At 42.0% G+C, this 17,337-nt stretch overlaps 1 protein-coding gene across 10 annotated transcripts in view; it reads right to left on the reverse strand.

Annotated features, from left to right (window-relative positions):
- Positions 1-935: 935 nt before the first annotated feature.
- The window catches only part of LOC110496972 (lysosomal cholesterol signaling protein), a 27,848-nt gene continuing 11,446 nt past the window's right edge, over positions 936-17,337 (reverse strand). For 4 of the 10 annotated variants that reach the window (XM_090207216.1, XM_090207213.1, XM_090207215.1 and 1 more), the window contains 10 exons: positions 8,009-8,129; positions 7,019-7,103; positions 6,821-6,911; positions 6,002-6,431; positions 5,736-5,813; positions 5,448-5,566; positions 4,808-4,903; positions 4,664-4,728; positions 3,248-3,385; positions 936-1,746 (listed from right to left, as the gene is read on the reverse strand). In XM_090207216.1, the coding sequence (XP_090063342.1) occupies positions 1,428-1,746; positions 3,248-3,385; positions 4,664-4,728; positions 4,808-4,903; positions 5,448-5,566; positions 5,736-5,813; positions 6,002-6,431; positions 6,821-6,911; positions 7,019-7,103; positions 8,009-8,129 (1,542 nt within the window). In that variant the 3' untranslated portion in view covers positions 936-1,427. Of the gene's footprint in view, positions 1,806-3,247; positions 3,386-4,647; positions 4,729-4,807; positions 4,904-5,447; positions 5,567-5,735; positions 5,814-6,001; positions 6,432-6,820; positions 6,912-7,018; positions 7,104-8,008; positions 8,130-17,337 lie in introns of all 10 variants that reach the window. The other 6 variants (XM_090207218.1, XM_090207214.1, XM_090207219.1 and 3 more) reach the window with 6 other exon arrangements.

Genomic DNA, 17,337 nt, shown 5'->3' on the forward strand with positions numbered 1-17,337 from the left:
TATTACAGTATTACAGTAGTACAGTAGTACAGTAGTACAGTATTACAGTAGTACAGTAGTACAGTATTACAGTATTACAGTAGTACAGTATTACAGTAGTACAGTATTACAGTAGTACAGTATTACAGTAGTACAGTAGTACAGTATTACAGTAGTCTTACAAAACAACACGTCAGTTCAGTTGCATTTGAAATAGCTGAATGGTCTCAGTGCAACATCTCAGTCACTGCAGACTTCTCTATGTCACGCAAAGAAGTCTCTCTGTGATACCGGAGCTGGTTGAGGTTGTGGATTTGATTGGTTCAGCTGGGATAGTAGCTGACTCAGGATGCACACACCGGCCACTCAAATAGCACACTATTCCCTTCATTGACCAGAGCCCTGTTCCCTTCACAGTGCACTACTCTTGACCAGAGCCCTATTCCCTTCATTGACCAGAGCCCTGTTCCCTTCATAGTGCACTACTCTTGACCAGAGCCCTGTTCCCTTCATAGTGCACTACTCTTGACCAGAGCCCTATTCCCTTCATAGTGCACTACTCTTGACCAGAGCCCTGTTCCCTTCACAGTGCACTACTCTTGACCAGAGCCCTGTTCCCTTCATAGTGCACTACTCTTGACCAGAGCCCTGTTCCCTTCATAGTGCACTACTCTTGACCAGAGCCCTGTTCCCTTCATTGACCAGAGCCCTGTTCCCTTCATAGTGCACTACTCTTGACCAGAGCCCTGTTCCCTTCACAGTGCACTACTCTTGACCAGAGCCCTGTTCCCTTCATTGACCAGAGCCCTGTTCCCTTCATAGTGCACTACTCTTGACCAGAGCCCTGTTCCCTTCATAGTGCACTACTCTTGACCAGAGCCCTATTCCCTTCATAGTGCACTACTCTTGACCAGAGCCCTGTTCCCTTCATAGTGCACTACTCTCAGCCCACCATCTTTCTTTCTTATTGGGTTCATTCAGGAGGGTGCAAACGTTACAGAAATGTTCAGATAGAAATGTATGACACAGAACAGATATGATTGTCTGATATGTGGAAATGGGAATGCTAAATGGTGTCAGGTCTATCTCATTATATTTCCATCTGAACGTTTCATCTCACTGAATAGCAGTGTTGTAATATTCTAATCCATGACTTAGGAGTCAAGGTTTAGGACTTAGGAGTCAAGGTTTAGGACTCAGGAGTCAAGGTTTAGGACTTAGGAGTCAAGGTTTAGGAGTTAGGAGTCAAGGTTTAGGACTTAGGAGTCAAGGTTTAGGAGTTAGGAGTCAAGGTTTAGTGACTTGACAACAACACTGCGGAATAGTAATCCCCCCCCCCCCCCCCCCTCCTCCTCCCTCCCTCTCTGGGAACATTACATGGCCACAGGAGGCATAATGCTGAATAGTAATCCCCCCCCTCCTCCTCCCTCCCTCTCTCTCTGGGAACATTACATGGCCACAGGAGGCAATATGCTGTTCCTCTCCATCGGTGGCGTCCAGCTCCTCTCAGTGAAGCGGTAGTGTAGGAGGGTGTCGTCCCTGAAGCCAAACTGGTGTGTGAGGTGTTGCAGTATCCCTCCTTGCTGGAGCTGAGCCCCATAGAGCTGGGCTTCCCCCCTGTCCCGGGCCAGACCCACCCTCACCAGCCAGTCCACCAGATCACTGCCCAGGAAAGTGGCCTGAGTCTGGGCCTGGGATGGAGGATAAGTCCCCTGACCAGGTCTCTCCCTGGAGCGCTCCCTCTTCTGAACCCTGTCTCCCTCACACCTGCATATCAAAGGAAGGATTCAGCTACTGTCCCGTTGTTCAGGCTTTCCCCAGAAGCACTAGGGGGTGGAGATATGAAGGAAGAGGAGAAAGGAGAACGGAGAGAGAGAAAAGGAGTGCTAGTGAGGATGAGAGTTCCGTAAGAGAAACAGGAAGTCAAGAAGGTGAAAAGTAGCTACCAGGATTGTGTACCACTCCAAAACCAGAATGCATTACCAGCGAAGACGACTGTGGTAGGTTTAGTCCGTTCACAGAGTGTACAATAATGCATTACCAACGAAGAAGACTGTGGTAGGTTCAGTCCGTTCACAGAGTGTACAATAATGCATTACCAACGAAGAAGACTGTGGTTGGTTCAGTCCGTTCACAGAGTGTACAATAATGCATTACCAACGAAGAAGACTGTGGTAGGTTCAGTCCGTTCACAGAGTGTACAATAATGCATTACCAACGAAGAAGACTGTGGTAGGTTCAGTCCGTTCACAGAGTGTACAATAATGCATTACCAACGAAGAAGACTGTGGTAGGTTCAGTCCGTTCACAGAGTGTACAATAATGCATTACCAACGAAGAAGACTGTGGTAGGTTCAGTCCGTTCACAGAGTGTACAATAATGCATTACCAACGAAGAAGACTGTGGTAGGTTCAGTCCGTTCACAGAGTGTACAATAATGCATTACCAACGAAGAAGACTGTGGTAGGTTCAGTCCGTTCACAGAGTGTACAATGCAATAATGCATTTTAAAAAACAGGATTAGGGGTAGAAACATGCAAGATATTATCTGGGGTAAAATCCTAGGCCATGCATAGAGAGGATGTTAGTAGGGAACGAGTTCAACTCGTAGGTAACATGCTAGTTTATGGATTACTAGATCTGAACACGCAGTAGCATTTAACAGTCAACCCTTTCTGTTTTTTATGTATTTATTTTTTATTTTTATCATTTTACTCCCTTTTTCGTCTCATATTTTGTGATATCCAAATTGGTAGTTACAGTCTTGTCCCATCGCTGCAACTCTCGTACGGACTCTGGAGAGGTGAAAGACAACCCTGCCAAGCCGCACTGCTTCTTGACACACTGCTCGCTTAACCCGGAAGCCAGCCGCACCAATGTGTCGGAGCAAACACCGTACAACTGGCGACCGTGTCAGCGTGCACTACGCCCCCGGCCCGCCGCAGGAGTCACTAGAGCACGATGGGACAAGGACATCCCGGGCCGACCAAACCCTCCCCTAACCCGGACGACGCTGGGCCAATTGTGCGCCGCCACATGGGTCTCCCGGTCGCGGCCGGCTGCTACACAGCCTGGGATCGAACCAGGATCTGTAGTGACGCAGCTAGCACTGTGATAGAGTGTCTTACACAGCTGTGACACTCGAGAGACCCAAGTCAACGGTTTTAATATAGATTCTAGAGCTTTGATTCTGCACCAATCAGACGTGTCCTGGGAGTGAAATCATGCTACAAATAAATGATAATTGATGTTTATGTTGTGGCCTACCTTCTGATGGGCACTATGTCCTGAACACACTGGTCTTTATGATAGAGGACAAACTGAGTGCAGGTCAGCCTGATCTCCTCTGGAACCACAGAGGGGGGCTCCTCCTCACTCTCCCTGCCCTGCCATAGGCTCACTAACCTGGGGGACAGGACACACACAGGCCCCTTAGAGGGCAGAACAACCACATCTTCTACAGCCACACTACCTGGCTCAGGCAAGTCTGACTTAGATCAGGCCCTGTGCTGAATTTGGGACAATACAACATACAGGAGGAGGTGGTGATGTTGGGGCAATACAACATACAGGAGGAGGTGCTGATGTTGGGGCAATACAACATACAGGAGGAGGTGCTGATGTTGGGACAATACAACATACAGGAGGAGGTGCTGATGTTGGGACAATACAACATACAGGAGGAGGTGCTGATGTCGGAACAATACAACATACAGGAGGAGGTGCTGATGTCGGGGCAATACAACATACAGGAGGAGGTGCTGATGTTGGGGCAATACAACATACAGGAGGAGGTGCTGATGTTGGGACAATACAACATACAGGAGGAGGTGCTGATGTTGGGACAATACAACATACAGGAGGAGGTGCTGATGTTGGGACAATACAACATACAGGAGGAGGTGCTGATGTCGGGACAATACAACATACAGGAGGAGGTGCTGATGTCGGGACAATACAACATACAGGAGGAGGTGCTGATGTTGGGACAATACAACATACAGGAGGAGGTGCTGATGTCGGGACAATACAACATACAGGAGGAGGTGCTGATGTCGGGACAATACAACATACAGGAGGAGGTGCTGATGTCGGGACAATACAACATACAGGAGGAGGTGCTGATGTTGGGACAATACAACATACAGGAGGAGGTGCTGATGTTGGGACAATACAACATACAGGAGGAGGTGCTGATGTCGGGACAATACAACATACAGGAGGAGGTGCTGATGTTGGGACAATACAACATACAGGAGGAGGTGCTGATGTCGGGACAATACAACATACAGGAGGAGGTGCTGATGTCGGGACAATACAACATACAGGAGGAGGTGCTGATGTCGGGACAATACAACATACAGGAGGAGGTGCTGATGTCGGGACAATACAACATACAGGAGGAGGTGCTGATGTCGGGACAATACAACATACAGGAGGAGGTGCTGATGTCGGGACAATACAACATACAGGAGGAGGTGCTGATGTTGGGACAATACAACATACAGGAGGAGGTGCTGATGTTGGGACAATACAACATACAGGAGGAGGTGCTGATGTCGGGACAATACAACATACAGGAGGAGGTGCTGATGTCGGGACAATACAACATACAGGAGGAGGTGCTGATGTCGGGACAATACAACGATGCTCTCTGAAGTAAGTACCTAGTTCCTAGCTCACCTCTTCTTGAATGGCAGAATGATCAGATGCCTGTCCAGGCCAAAGATACCAAACGAAATGAAGCCCTGAGAAACATGAGAGGTAAAGTAAGCAACAGTAAAATCCCTTTCTATACTCTATGATCTAATAGACAGGAGAGCGTACCTGTCCATAGTTGGCCACAGCACAGAAGAACTGCAGCTCCAGGTACAGTCTACCAGGGTCCTGGTTGAACAACCACCATAGACAACTGGACAGGTTCTGAAAGACATGCGAGAGGGGGAATGAAAAGCGCATACTTCAGAGTTAACAAGTGCCGATTCAGGGAAGAGGTTCGAGATTGGAGTGAACTAGTGCACACTTCAGGGACAAGGGTAGGTAGAGAAAGGGGACATGGCCAAGCAATAAAATAATAGAACAGTAGAACAGAATTGAACAGATCAGAATTGAATTGAACAGAGCAGAACAGAATAGAACAGAATAGAGTAGAACAGAATAGAACAGAGTAGAACATAGAGTAGAACAGAATAGAACAGAATAGAGTAGATTAGAACAGAATAGAACATAATAGAACAGAGCAGAGTAGAACAGAATAGAGTAGAACAGAATAGAGTAGAACAGAATAGAACAGAGTAGAGTAGAACAGAATAGAGTAGAGTAGAACAGAGTAGAGTAGAACAGAATAGAACAGAGCAGAACAGAGTAGAGTAGAACAGAATAGAACAGAGCAGAACAGAGTAGAGTAGAACAGAATAGAACAGAGCAGAACAGAATAGAGTAGAACAGAACCGTAGATAACACTCACAGCCAGCAGGGAAACTATGAGGAGTAGACACAACAGGACGTGTCTGACCAGCTGTCTGTCATCCTGGACCGTTGGACTACACTGCTGCTGCTGGGTTTCACACAGCGCCCCACACTGGCCTGGAGGGTACAGTACAACAAGTCAACAGGGTTGTATTCATTAGTGCACACCGTAGCAAAACGTTTTGCAACAGCATCACAGTCAACACAAGCCACAGTGGACACAACAGGTCAGCACGGCCCGAGGTATCAGCCCATAAACCTAGAACACAACGTTGTGTTCCTGTACCTGTTAGAGACGTGGGAGTGTCGTTCCTGGTGGCGGCGTTGATCATGTCGGGCACGGGCTGTGTACAGCTACAACAGTCTGGGTGGAACACAACAACAACACACAGACACAGTTCTGAGTTATATCAAGCTACTCATGGTTTTTAACAATATGTTTAGGTTGGCAATTTAAGGTTTTACATACGAAGTTCAACACAAAATCCCCAGTAAACCAATGCACCCAAGTTTACAGAACTAGAAAAAACAATAATGTGTCTAGTGAGCTACCACTGTTGTTGCTGGTCTCTGGTGCTGAGGGCTCCTCCTGGTGTCCAGGGGGCCTCAGGTCATCTATAGTACCTGTGTTGGAGGCTCTCTCCAGGGCTTGGAAGTTCTGGTCCTCCTGGTGTCCAGGGGGCCTCAGGTCCTCTATAGTACCTGTGTTGGAGGCTCTCTCCAGGGCTTGGCAGTTCTGGTCCTCCTGGCGTCCAGGGGGCCTCATGTCCTCTATAGTACCTGTGTTGGAGGCTCTCTCCAGGGCTTGGCAGTTCTGGTCCTCCTGGTGTCCAGGGGGCCTCAGGTCCTCTATAGTACCTGTGTTGGAGGCTCTCTCCAGGGCTTGGTAGTTCTGGTTCTCCTTGGTGCCCTGGCTGAGACCCATCAGAGAGAAACCACCTACCAAGATGCTGCAGGAAACTACTACTGCAGTACTGATGATCTGAGAGAGGGGAAAGAGAGAGAGAGGTAAACCTTTAGGACTAGCTCCAGATCTATGTGATGTGTAAAACCTTTAGGACTGGCTCCAGATCTATGTGATCTGTAAAGTGTAGTCAACTCAGGGAGAACTATACAGTGGATCTGTATTCCAGTAAACTAAAATCCCAGGTGGCACCTTTCCTGAGCCCTGCCATAGAGGAAGACAGAGTCTATAGTATCAGGCATCCTCTTTCCTGAGCCCTGCCAGAGGAAGACAGAGTCTATAGTATCAGGCATCCTCTTTCCTGAGCCCTGCCATAGAGGAAGACAGAGTCTATAGTATCAGGCATCCTCTCACCTGAGCCCTGCCATAGAGGAAGACAGAGTCTATAGTATCAGGCATCCTCTCACCTGAGCCCTGCCATAGAAGAAGGCAGAGTCTATAATATCAGGCATCCTCTCTCCTGCCAGGAGCAGACCTCCAAGGATGAGGAACGGTATGCTGTGGAAGAGAACAACACTGTAAGGTTAAGTTTGAGGAACACAAACATACAATACACTGTTTCACACACACACACACACACACACACACACACACACAGGACGTACCCCCAGCCAAAGACCATGAAGACCCAAGGTGGAATCCTCAGCAAATTGTCCTTCTTGGTCAGAACCAAACAGAGAGGAATGAGACCTATAGTAAGAGCCAGACAGAACCAACTCAGGGTTATTCCACAGATACAGTACAACATATCCAGTCCAGACACACACGCGGTACATACCAGTCCAGACACACACGCGGAACATACCAGTCCAGACACACACGCGGTACATACCAGTCCAGACACACACGCGGTACATACCAGTCCAGACTCACACGCGGAACATACCAGTCCAGACACGCACACACGCGGTACATACCAGTCCAGACACGCGGTACATACCAGTCCAGACACGCACATACCAGTCCAGACACTCACGCGGTACATACCAGTCCAGACACTCACGGTACACACAAGTCCAGACACACACACGCGGTACATACCGGTCCAGACACACACACACACACACACGCGGTACATACCGGTCCAGACACACACGCGGTACATACTGGTCCAGACACGCGGTACATACCGGTCCAGACATGCGGTACATACCGGTCCAGACACGCGGTACATACCGGTCAAGACACGCGGTACATACCGGTCCAGACACGCGGTACATACCGGTCCAGACACGCGGTACATACCAGTCCAGACACGCGGTACATACCAGTCCAGACACGCGGTACATACCAGTCCAGACACGCGGTACATACCAGTCCAGACACGCGGTACATACCAGTCCAGACATGCGGTACATACCAGTCCAGACACGCGGTACATACCAGTCCAGACACGCGGTACATACCAGTCCAGACACATGGTACATACCAGTCCAGACACGCGGTACATACCAGTCCAGACACGCGGTACATACCAGTCCAGACACGTGGTACATACCAGTCCAGACACACACGCGGTACATACCAGTCCCGACACACGGTACATACCAGTCCAGACACACACATACATACCAGTCCAGACACATGGTACATACCAGTCCAGACATATGTGCTGTAGAGTGACCCATAGAGCAGTGTGAATGTCAACACCTGTCCCAAGATGTCCTCCTGCTTCACTACGAAGTTCCACAGGATCATCCCGACACACACTAGGAACTACAGGGACAAGGAGAGACACATAACTAACTATACAGTGCCTTGCGTAAGTATTCGGCACCCTTGAACTTTGCGACCTTTTGCCACATTTCAGGCTTCAAACATAAAGATATAAAACTGTATTTTTTTGTGAAGAATCAACAACAAGTGGGACACAATCATGAAATGGAACGACATTTATTGGATATTTCAAACTTTTTTAACAAATCAAAAACTGAAAAATTGGGCGTGCAAAATTATTCAGCCCCCTTAAGTTAATACTTTGTAGCGCCACCTTTTGCTGCGATTACAGCTGTAAGTCACTTGGGGTATGTCTCTATCAGTTTTGCACATCGAGAGACTGAAATGTTTTCCCATTCCTCCTTGCAAAACAGCTCGAGCTCAGTGAGGTTGGATGGAGAGCATTTGTGAACAGCAGTTTTCAGTTCTTTCCACAGATTCTCGATTGGATTCAGGTCTGGACTTTGACTTGGCCATTCTAACACCTGGATATGTTTATTTTTGAACCATTCCATTGTAGATTTTGCTTTATGTTTTGGATCATTGTCTTGTTGGAAGACAAATCTCCGTCCCAGTCTCAGGTCTTTTGCAGACTCCATCAGGTTTTCTTCCAGAATGGTCCTGTATTTGGCTCCATCCATCTTCCCATCAATTTTAACCATCTTCCCTGTCCCTGCTGAAGAAAAGCAGGCCCAAACCATGATGCTGCCACCACCATGTTTGACAGTGGGGATGGTGTGTTCAGGGTGATGGGGCTGTGTGGCTTTTACGCCAAACATAACATTTTGCATTGTTGCCAAAAAGTTACATTTTGGTTTCATCTGACCAGAGCACCTTCTTCCACATGTTTGGTGTGTCTCTCAGGTGGCTTGTGGCAAACTTCAAAGAACACTATTTATGGATATCTTTAAGAAATGGCTTTCTTCTTGCCACTCTTCCATAAAGGCCAGATTTGTGCAATATACGACTGATTGTTGTCCTATGGACAGAGTCTCCCACCTCAGCTGTAGATCTCTGCAGTTCATCCAGAGTGATCATGGGCCTCTTGGCTGCATCTCTGATCAGTCTTCTCCTTGTATGAGCTGAAAGTTTAGAGGGACGGCCAGGTCTTGGTAGATTTGCAGTGGTCTGATACTCCTTCCATTTCAATATTATCGCTTGCACAGTGCTTCTTGGGATGTTTAAAGCTTGGGAAATATTTTGTATCCAAATCCAGCTTTAAACTTCTTCACAACAGTATCTCGGTCCTGCCTGGTGTTTTCCTTGTTCTTCATGATGCTCTCTGCGCTTTTAACGGACCTCTGAGACTATCACAGTGCAGGTGCATTTATACGGAGACTTGATTACACACAGGTGGATTGTATTTATCATCATTAGTCATTTAGGTCAACATTGGATCATTCAGAGATCCTCACTGAACTTCTGGAGAGAGTTTGCTGCACTGAAAGTAAAGGGGCTGAATAATTTTGCACGCCCAATTTTTCAGTTTTTGATTTGTTAAAAAAGTATGAAATATCCAATAAATGTCGTTCCACTTCATGATTGTGTCCCACTTGTTGTTGATTCTTCACAAAAAAATACAGTTTTATATCTTTATGTTTGAAGCCGGAAATGTGGCAAAAGGTCGCAAAGTTCAAGGGGGCCGAATACTTTCGCAAGGCACTGTATATCACTTGTGTACAGTTAAAGTCGGAAGTTTACATACATTTAAAAACTCTGTTTCACAATTCCTGACATTTAATCCTAGTAAAAATTCCCTGTCTTAGGTCAGTTAGGATCACCACTATTTTAAGAATGTGAAATGCCAGAATAATAGTAGAGAGAATGATTTATTTCAGTTTTTAATTTCTTTCACATTCCCAGTGGGTCAGAAGTTTACATACACTCAATTAGTATTTGGTAGCATTGCCTTTAAATTGTTTAACTTGGGTCAAACGTTTCAGGTAGGATTGAGGTCAGGGCTTTGTGATGGCCACTCCAATACCTTGACTTTGTTGTCCTTAAGCCATTTTGCCACAACTTTGGAAGTACGCTTGGGGTCATTGTCCATTTGGAAGACCCATTTGCGACCAAGTTTTAACTTCCTGACTGATGTCTTGAGATATTGCTTCAATATATCCACATAATTTGCTTTCCTCATGATGCCATCTATTTAGTGAAGTGCACCAGTCCCTCCTGCAGCAAAGCGCCCCACAACATGATGATGCCACCCCCGTGATTCACAGTTGGGATGGTGTTCTTCAGCTTGCAAACCTCCCCTTTTTCCTTCAAACATAACAATGGTCATTATGGCCAAACAGTTCTATTTTTGTTTCATCAGATCAGAGGACATTTCTCCAAAAAGTACGATCTTTGCCCCCGTGTGCAGTTTCAAACCGTAGTCTGGCTTTTTTATGGCCGTTTTGGAGCAGCGGCTTCTTCCTTGTTGAGCGGCCTTTCAGGTTATGTCGATATAGGACTCGTTTTACTGTGGATATAGATACCTTTGTACTTGTTTCCTGAACGTGGTACCTTCAGGTGTTTGGAAATTGCTCCCAAGGATGAACCAGACTTGTGGAGGTCTACAATTGTTTTTCTGAGGTCTTGGCTGATTTTTGGGGGATTTTCCCATTATGTCAGGCAAAGAGACACTGAGTTGGAAGGTAGGCCTTGAAATACATCTACAGGTAAACCTCCAATTGACTCAAATAATGTAAATTAGCCTATCAGAAGCTTCGAAAGCCATGACAATTTTCTGGAATTTTCCAAGCTGTTTAAAGGCACAGTCAACTTAGTGTATGTAAACTTCTGACCCACTGGAATTGTGATACAGTGAATTATAAGTGAAATAATCTGTCTGTAAACAATTGTTGGAAAAATTACTTGTCATGCACAAAGTAGATGTCCTAACCGACTTGCCAAAACTATAGTTTGTTAACAAGAAATTTGTGGTTGAAAAATGACTTTTAATGACTCCAACCTAAGTGTATGTAAACTTCCAACTTCAACTGTATAGAATATAGAAAACATTATGTACAGGGCCTTCGTAAAGTATTCAGACCCCTTAACCTTTTCCACATTTTGTTAAGTTAGACTTATTCTAAAATGCATTCAATTCAATTTTTTCCTAATATCGACACACAACAGGTTTTTAGAAATGTTTGCAAATTTATTACAAATAAACTGAAATATCTTATTTACATAGGTATTCAGACCTTTTGCTATGAGACTGGAAATTGAGCTCAGGTGCATCTTGTTAACATTGATCATCCTAGAGATGTTTCTACAACTTGATTGGAGTCCACCTGTGGTAAATTCAATTGATTGGACATGATTTGGAAAGGCACACACCTGTCTATATAAGGTCCCACTGTTGACAGTGCATGTTGGAGCTAAAACCAAGCCATGAGGTCGAAGGAATTATCAATGGAGCTCAGATAGGATTGTGCCGAAGCACAGATCTGGGGAAGGGTACCAAAAAATGTCTGCAGCATTGAAGGGCCCCAAGAACACAGTGGCCTCCATCATTCTTAAATGGAAGAAGTTTGGAACCACCAAGACTCTTCCTAGAGCTGGCTGCTCAGTCAAACTGAGCAATCGGGGGAGAAGGGCCTTGGTCAGGGAGGTGACCAAGAACCCGAAGGTCACTATGACAGCGCTCCAGAGTTCCTCTGTGGAGGTGGGAGACCCTTCCAGAAGGACAACCATCTCTGCAACACTCCACCAATCAGGACTTTATGGTAGAGTGGCCAGACGGAAGGCACTTCTCAGTAAAAGGCACATGACAGCTCGCTCGCTAGCATCATGTCTGGAGGAAACCTGGCCCCATCCCTACGGTGAAGCATGGTGGTGGTAGCATCATGTCTGGAGGAAACCTGGCCCCATCCCTACGGTGAAGCATGGTGGTGGTAGTATCAGGCTGTGGGGATGTTTTTCAGTGGCAGCAGCTGAGAGACTAGTCAGGATCGAAGGAAAGATGAACGGCGCAAAGCACAGAGAGATCCATGATGGAAACCTGCTCCAGAGCGCTCAGGACCTCAGACTGGGGGCGAAGGTTCACCTTCCAACAGGACAACAACCCTAAGCACACAGACAAGACAATGCAGGAGTGGCTTCGGGGCAAGCCTCTGAATGTCATTGAATGGCCCAGCCAGAGCCTGGACTTGAACCCGATCTAACATCTCTGGGGAATCCTGAAAATAGCTGTGGTACGATGCTCCCCATCCAACCTGTAAGAGCTTGAGAGGATCTGCAGGGAAGAATGGGAGAAACTCCCCAAATACAGGTGTGCCATGTTTGTAGCGTCATCCCCAGAAGACTCAAGGCTGTAATCGCTGCCAAAGGTGCTTCAACAAAGAACTGAATAAAGAGTCTGAATACTTATGGAAATGTGATATTTGCGTTTGAGTTTTTTTTCTAAAAACGTCTTCTTTTTTAAACAGTTTTTGCTTTGTCATTATGGGGTATTGTGATGTCATTATGGGGTATTGTGATGTCATTATGGGGTATTGTGATGTCATTATGGGGTATTGTGTGTAGATTGATGAGGCAAAAACATTTTTCATCCATTTTAGAATAAGGTTGTAACATAACAAAATGTGAAACAAGTCAAGGGGTCTGAATATTTTCAGAATGTCCTGTATATGAAGGATACATGTAATAACCCTTTCAGAATGTACTGTATATGAAGGATATATGTAATAACCCTTTCAGAATGTCCTGTATATGAAGGATATATATAATAACCCTTTCAGAATGTACTGTATATGAAGGATATATGTAATAACCCTTTCAGAATGTACTGTATATGAAGGATATATATAATAACCCTTTCAGAATGTCCTGTATATGAAGGATATATGTAATAACCCTTTCAGAATGTACTGTATATGAAGGATATATGTAATAACCCTTTCAGAATGTACTGTATATGAAGGATATATGTAATAACCCTTTCAGAATGTCCTGTATATGAAGGATATATGTAATAACCCTTTCAGAATGTACTGTATATGAAGGATATATGTAATAACCCTTTCAGAATGTACTGTATATGAAGGATATATATAATAACCCTTTCAGAATGTCCTGTATATGAAGGATATATGTAATAACCCTTTCAGAATGTACTGTATATGAAGGATATATATAATAACCCTTTCAGAATGTACTGTATATGAAGGATATATGTAATAACCCTTTCAGAATGTCCTGTATATGAAGGATATATATAATAACCCTTTCAGAATGTACTGTATATGAAGGATATATGTAATAACCCTTTCAGAATGTACTGTATATGAAGGATATATATAATAACCCTTTCAGAATGTCCTGTATATGAAGGATATATGTAATAACCCTTTCAGAATGTACTGTATATGAAGGATATATGTAATAACCCTTTCAGAATGTACTGTATATGAAGGATATATGTAATAACCCTTTCAGAATGTCCTGTATATGAAGGATATATGTAATAACCCTTTCAGAATGTACTGTATATGAAGGATATATGTAATAACCCTTTCAGAATGTACTGTATATGAAGGATATATATAATAACCCTTTCAGAATGTCCTGTATATGAAGGATATATGTAATAACCCTTTCAGAATGTACTGTATATGAAGGATATATATAATAACCCTTTCAGAATGTACTGTATATGAAGGACATATGTAATAACCCTTTCAGAATGTACTGTATATGAAGGACATGTAATAACCCTTTCAGAATGTACTGTATATGAAGGATATATATAATAACCCTTTCAGAATGTACTGTATATGAAGGATATATGTAATAACCCTTTCAGAATGTCCTGTATATGAAGGATATATGTGTAATAACCCTTTCAGAATGTACTGTATATGAAGGACATATGTAATAACCCTTTCAGAATGTACTGTATATGAAGGACATGTAATAACCCTTTCAGAATGTACTGTATATGAAGGATATATATAATAACCCTTTCAGAATGTACTGTATATGAAGGATATATGTAATAACCCTTTCAGAATGTACTGTATATGAAGGACATGTAATAACCCTTTCAGAATGTCCTGTATATGAAGGACATGTAATAACCCTTTCAGAATGTACTGTATATGAAGGATATATGTAATAACCCTTTCAGAATGTACTGTATATGAAGGATATATGTAATAACCCTTTCAGAATGTACTGTATATGAAGGACATGTAATAACCCTTTCAGAATGTCCTGTATATGAAGGATATATGTAATAACCCTTTCAGAATGTCCTGTATATGAAGGATATATATATAATAACCCTTTCAGAATGTACTGTATATGAAGGACATGTAATAACCCTTTCAGAATGTACTGTATATGAAGGATATATGTAATAACCCTTTCAGAATGTCCTGTATATGAAGGATATATGTAATAACCCTTTCAGAATGTACTGTATATGAAGGATATATATGTAATAACCCTTTCAGAATGTCCTGTATATGAAGGATATATATAATAACCCTTTCAGAATGTACTGTATATGAATGACATGTAATAACCCTTTCAGAATGTACTGTATATGAAGGATATATATAATAACCCTTTCAGAATGTACTGTATATGAAGGATATATGTAATAACCCTTTCAGAATGTACTGTATATGAAGGATATATGTAATAACCCTTTCAGAATGTACTGTATATGAAGGATATATGTAATAACCCTTTCAGAATGTCCTGTATATGAAGGATATATGTAATAACCCTTTCAGAATGTCCTGTATATGAAGGATATATGTAATAACCCTTTCAGAATGTACTGTATATGAAGGATATATATGTAATAACCCTTTCAGAATGTACTGTATGTGAAGGATATATATATAATAACCCTTTCAGAATGTACTGTATATGAAGGACATGTAATAACCCTTTCAGAATGTACTGTATATGAAGGATATATGTAATAACCCTTTCAGAATGTCCTGTATATGAAGGATATATATAATAACCCTTTCAGAATGTACTGTATATGAAGGACATGTAATAACCCTTTCAGAATGTCCTGTATATGAAGGATATATATATAATAACCCTTTCAGAATGTACTGTATATGAAGGACATGTAATAACCCTTTCAGAATGTCCTGTATATGAAGGATATATATAATAACCCTTTCAGAATGTCCTGTATATGAAGGATATATGTAATAACCCTTTCAGAATGTACTGTATATGAAGGATATATATGTAATAACCCTTTCAGAATATCCTGTATATGAAGGATATATATATAATAACCCTTTCAGAATGTACTGTATATGAAGGACATGTAATAACCCTTTCAGAATGTACTGTATATGAAGGATATATATAATAACCCTTTCAGAATGTACTGTATATGAAGGATATATGTAATAACCCTTTCAGAATGTCCTGTATATGAAGGACATGTAATAACCCTTTCAGAATGTACTGTATATGAAGGATATATGTAATAACCCTTTCAGAATGTACTGTATATGAAGGATATATATAATAACCCTTTCAGAATGTACTGTATATGAAGGACATGTAATAACCCTTTCAGAATGTACTGTATATGAAGGATATATGTAATAACCCTTTCAGAATGTCCTGTATATGAAGGACATGTAATAACCCTTTCAGAATGTACTGTATATGAAGGATATATGTAATAACCCTTTCAGAATGTACTGTATATGAAGGATATATATAATAACCCTTTCAGAATGTACTGTATATGAAGGACATGTAATAACCCTTTCAGAATGTACTGTATATGAAGGATATATGTAATAACCCTTTCAGAATGTCCTGTATATGAAGGATATATATGTAATAACCCTTTCAGAATGTCCTGTATATGAAGGATATATATGTAATAACCCTTTCAGAATGTACTGTACATGAAGGATATATATGTAATAACCCTTTCAGAATGTACTGTATATGAAGGATATATGTAATAACCCTTTCAGAATGTACTGTATATGAAGGATATATGTAATAACCCTTTCAGAATGTCCTGTATATGAAGGATATATGTAATAACCCTTTCAGAATGTCCTGTATATGAAGGATATATATGTAATAACCCTTTCAGAATGTCCTGTATATGAAGGATATATGTAATAACCCTTTCAGAATGTCCTGTATATGAAGGATATATATGTAATAACCCTTTCAGAATGTCCTGTATATGAAGGATATATGTAATAACCCTTTCAGAATGTACTGTATATGAAGGACATGTAATAACCCTTTCAGAATGTACTGTATATGAAGGATATATATGTAATAACCCTTTCAGAATGTCCTGTATATGAAGGATATATGTAATAACCCTTTCAGAATGTACTGTATATGAAGGATATATGTAATAACCCTTTCAGAATGTCCTGTATATGAAGGACATGTAATAACCCTTTCAGAATGTACTGTATATGAAGGATATATATAATAACCCTTTCAGAATGTCCTGTATATGAAGGACATATATAATAACCCTTTCAGAATGTACTGTATATGAAGGATATATGTAATAACCCTTTCAGAATGTACTGTATATGAAGGATATATGTAATAACCCTTTCAGAATGTACTGTATATGAAGGATATATGTAATAACCCTTTCAGAATGTCCTGTATATGAAGGACATGTAATAACCCTTTCAGAATGTACTGTATATGAAGGATATATGTAATAACCCTTTCAGAATGTCCTGTATATGAAGGATATATATAATAACCCTTTCAGAATGTACTGTATATGAAGGATATATGTAATAACCCTTTCAGAATGTACTGTATATGAAGGACATGTAATAACCCTTTCAGAATGTACTGTATATGAAGGATATATATGTAATAACCCTTTCAGAATGTACTGTATATGAAGGATATATGTAATAACCCTTTCAGAATGTACTGTATATGAAGGATATATATAATAACCCTTTCAGAATGTACTGTATATGAAGGATATATATAATAACCCTTTCAGAATGTACTGTATATGAAGGACATGTAATAACCCTTTCAGAATGTCCTGTATATGAAGGATATATATAATAACCCTTTCAGAATGTACTGTATATGAAGGACATGTAATAACCCTTTCAGAATGTACTGTATATGAAGGATATATGTAATAACCCTTTCAGAATGTACTGTATATGAAGGATATATATAATAACCCTTTCAGAATGTCCTGTATATGAAG

Source organism: Oncorhynchus mykiss, chromosome 18 (assembly GCF_057628025.1).
Source record: "Oncorhynchus mykiss isolate SJ-2025 chromosome 18, ASM5762802v1, whole genome shotgun sequence".
Lineage (NCBI taxonomy): Eukaryota > Metazoa > Chordata > Actinopteri > Salmoniformes > Salmonidae > Oncorhynchus > Oncorhynchus mykiss.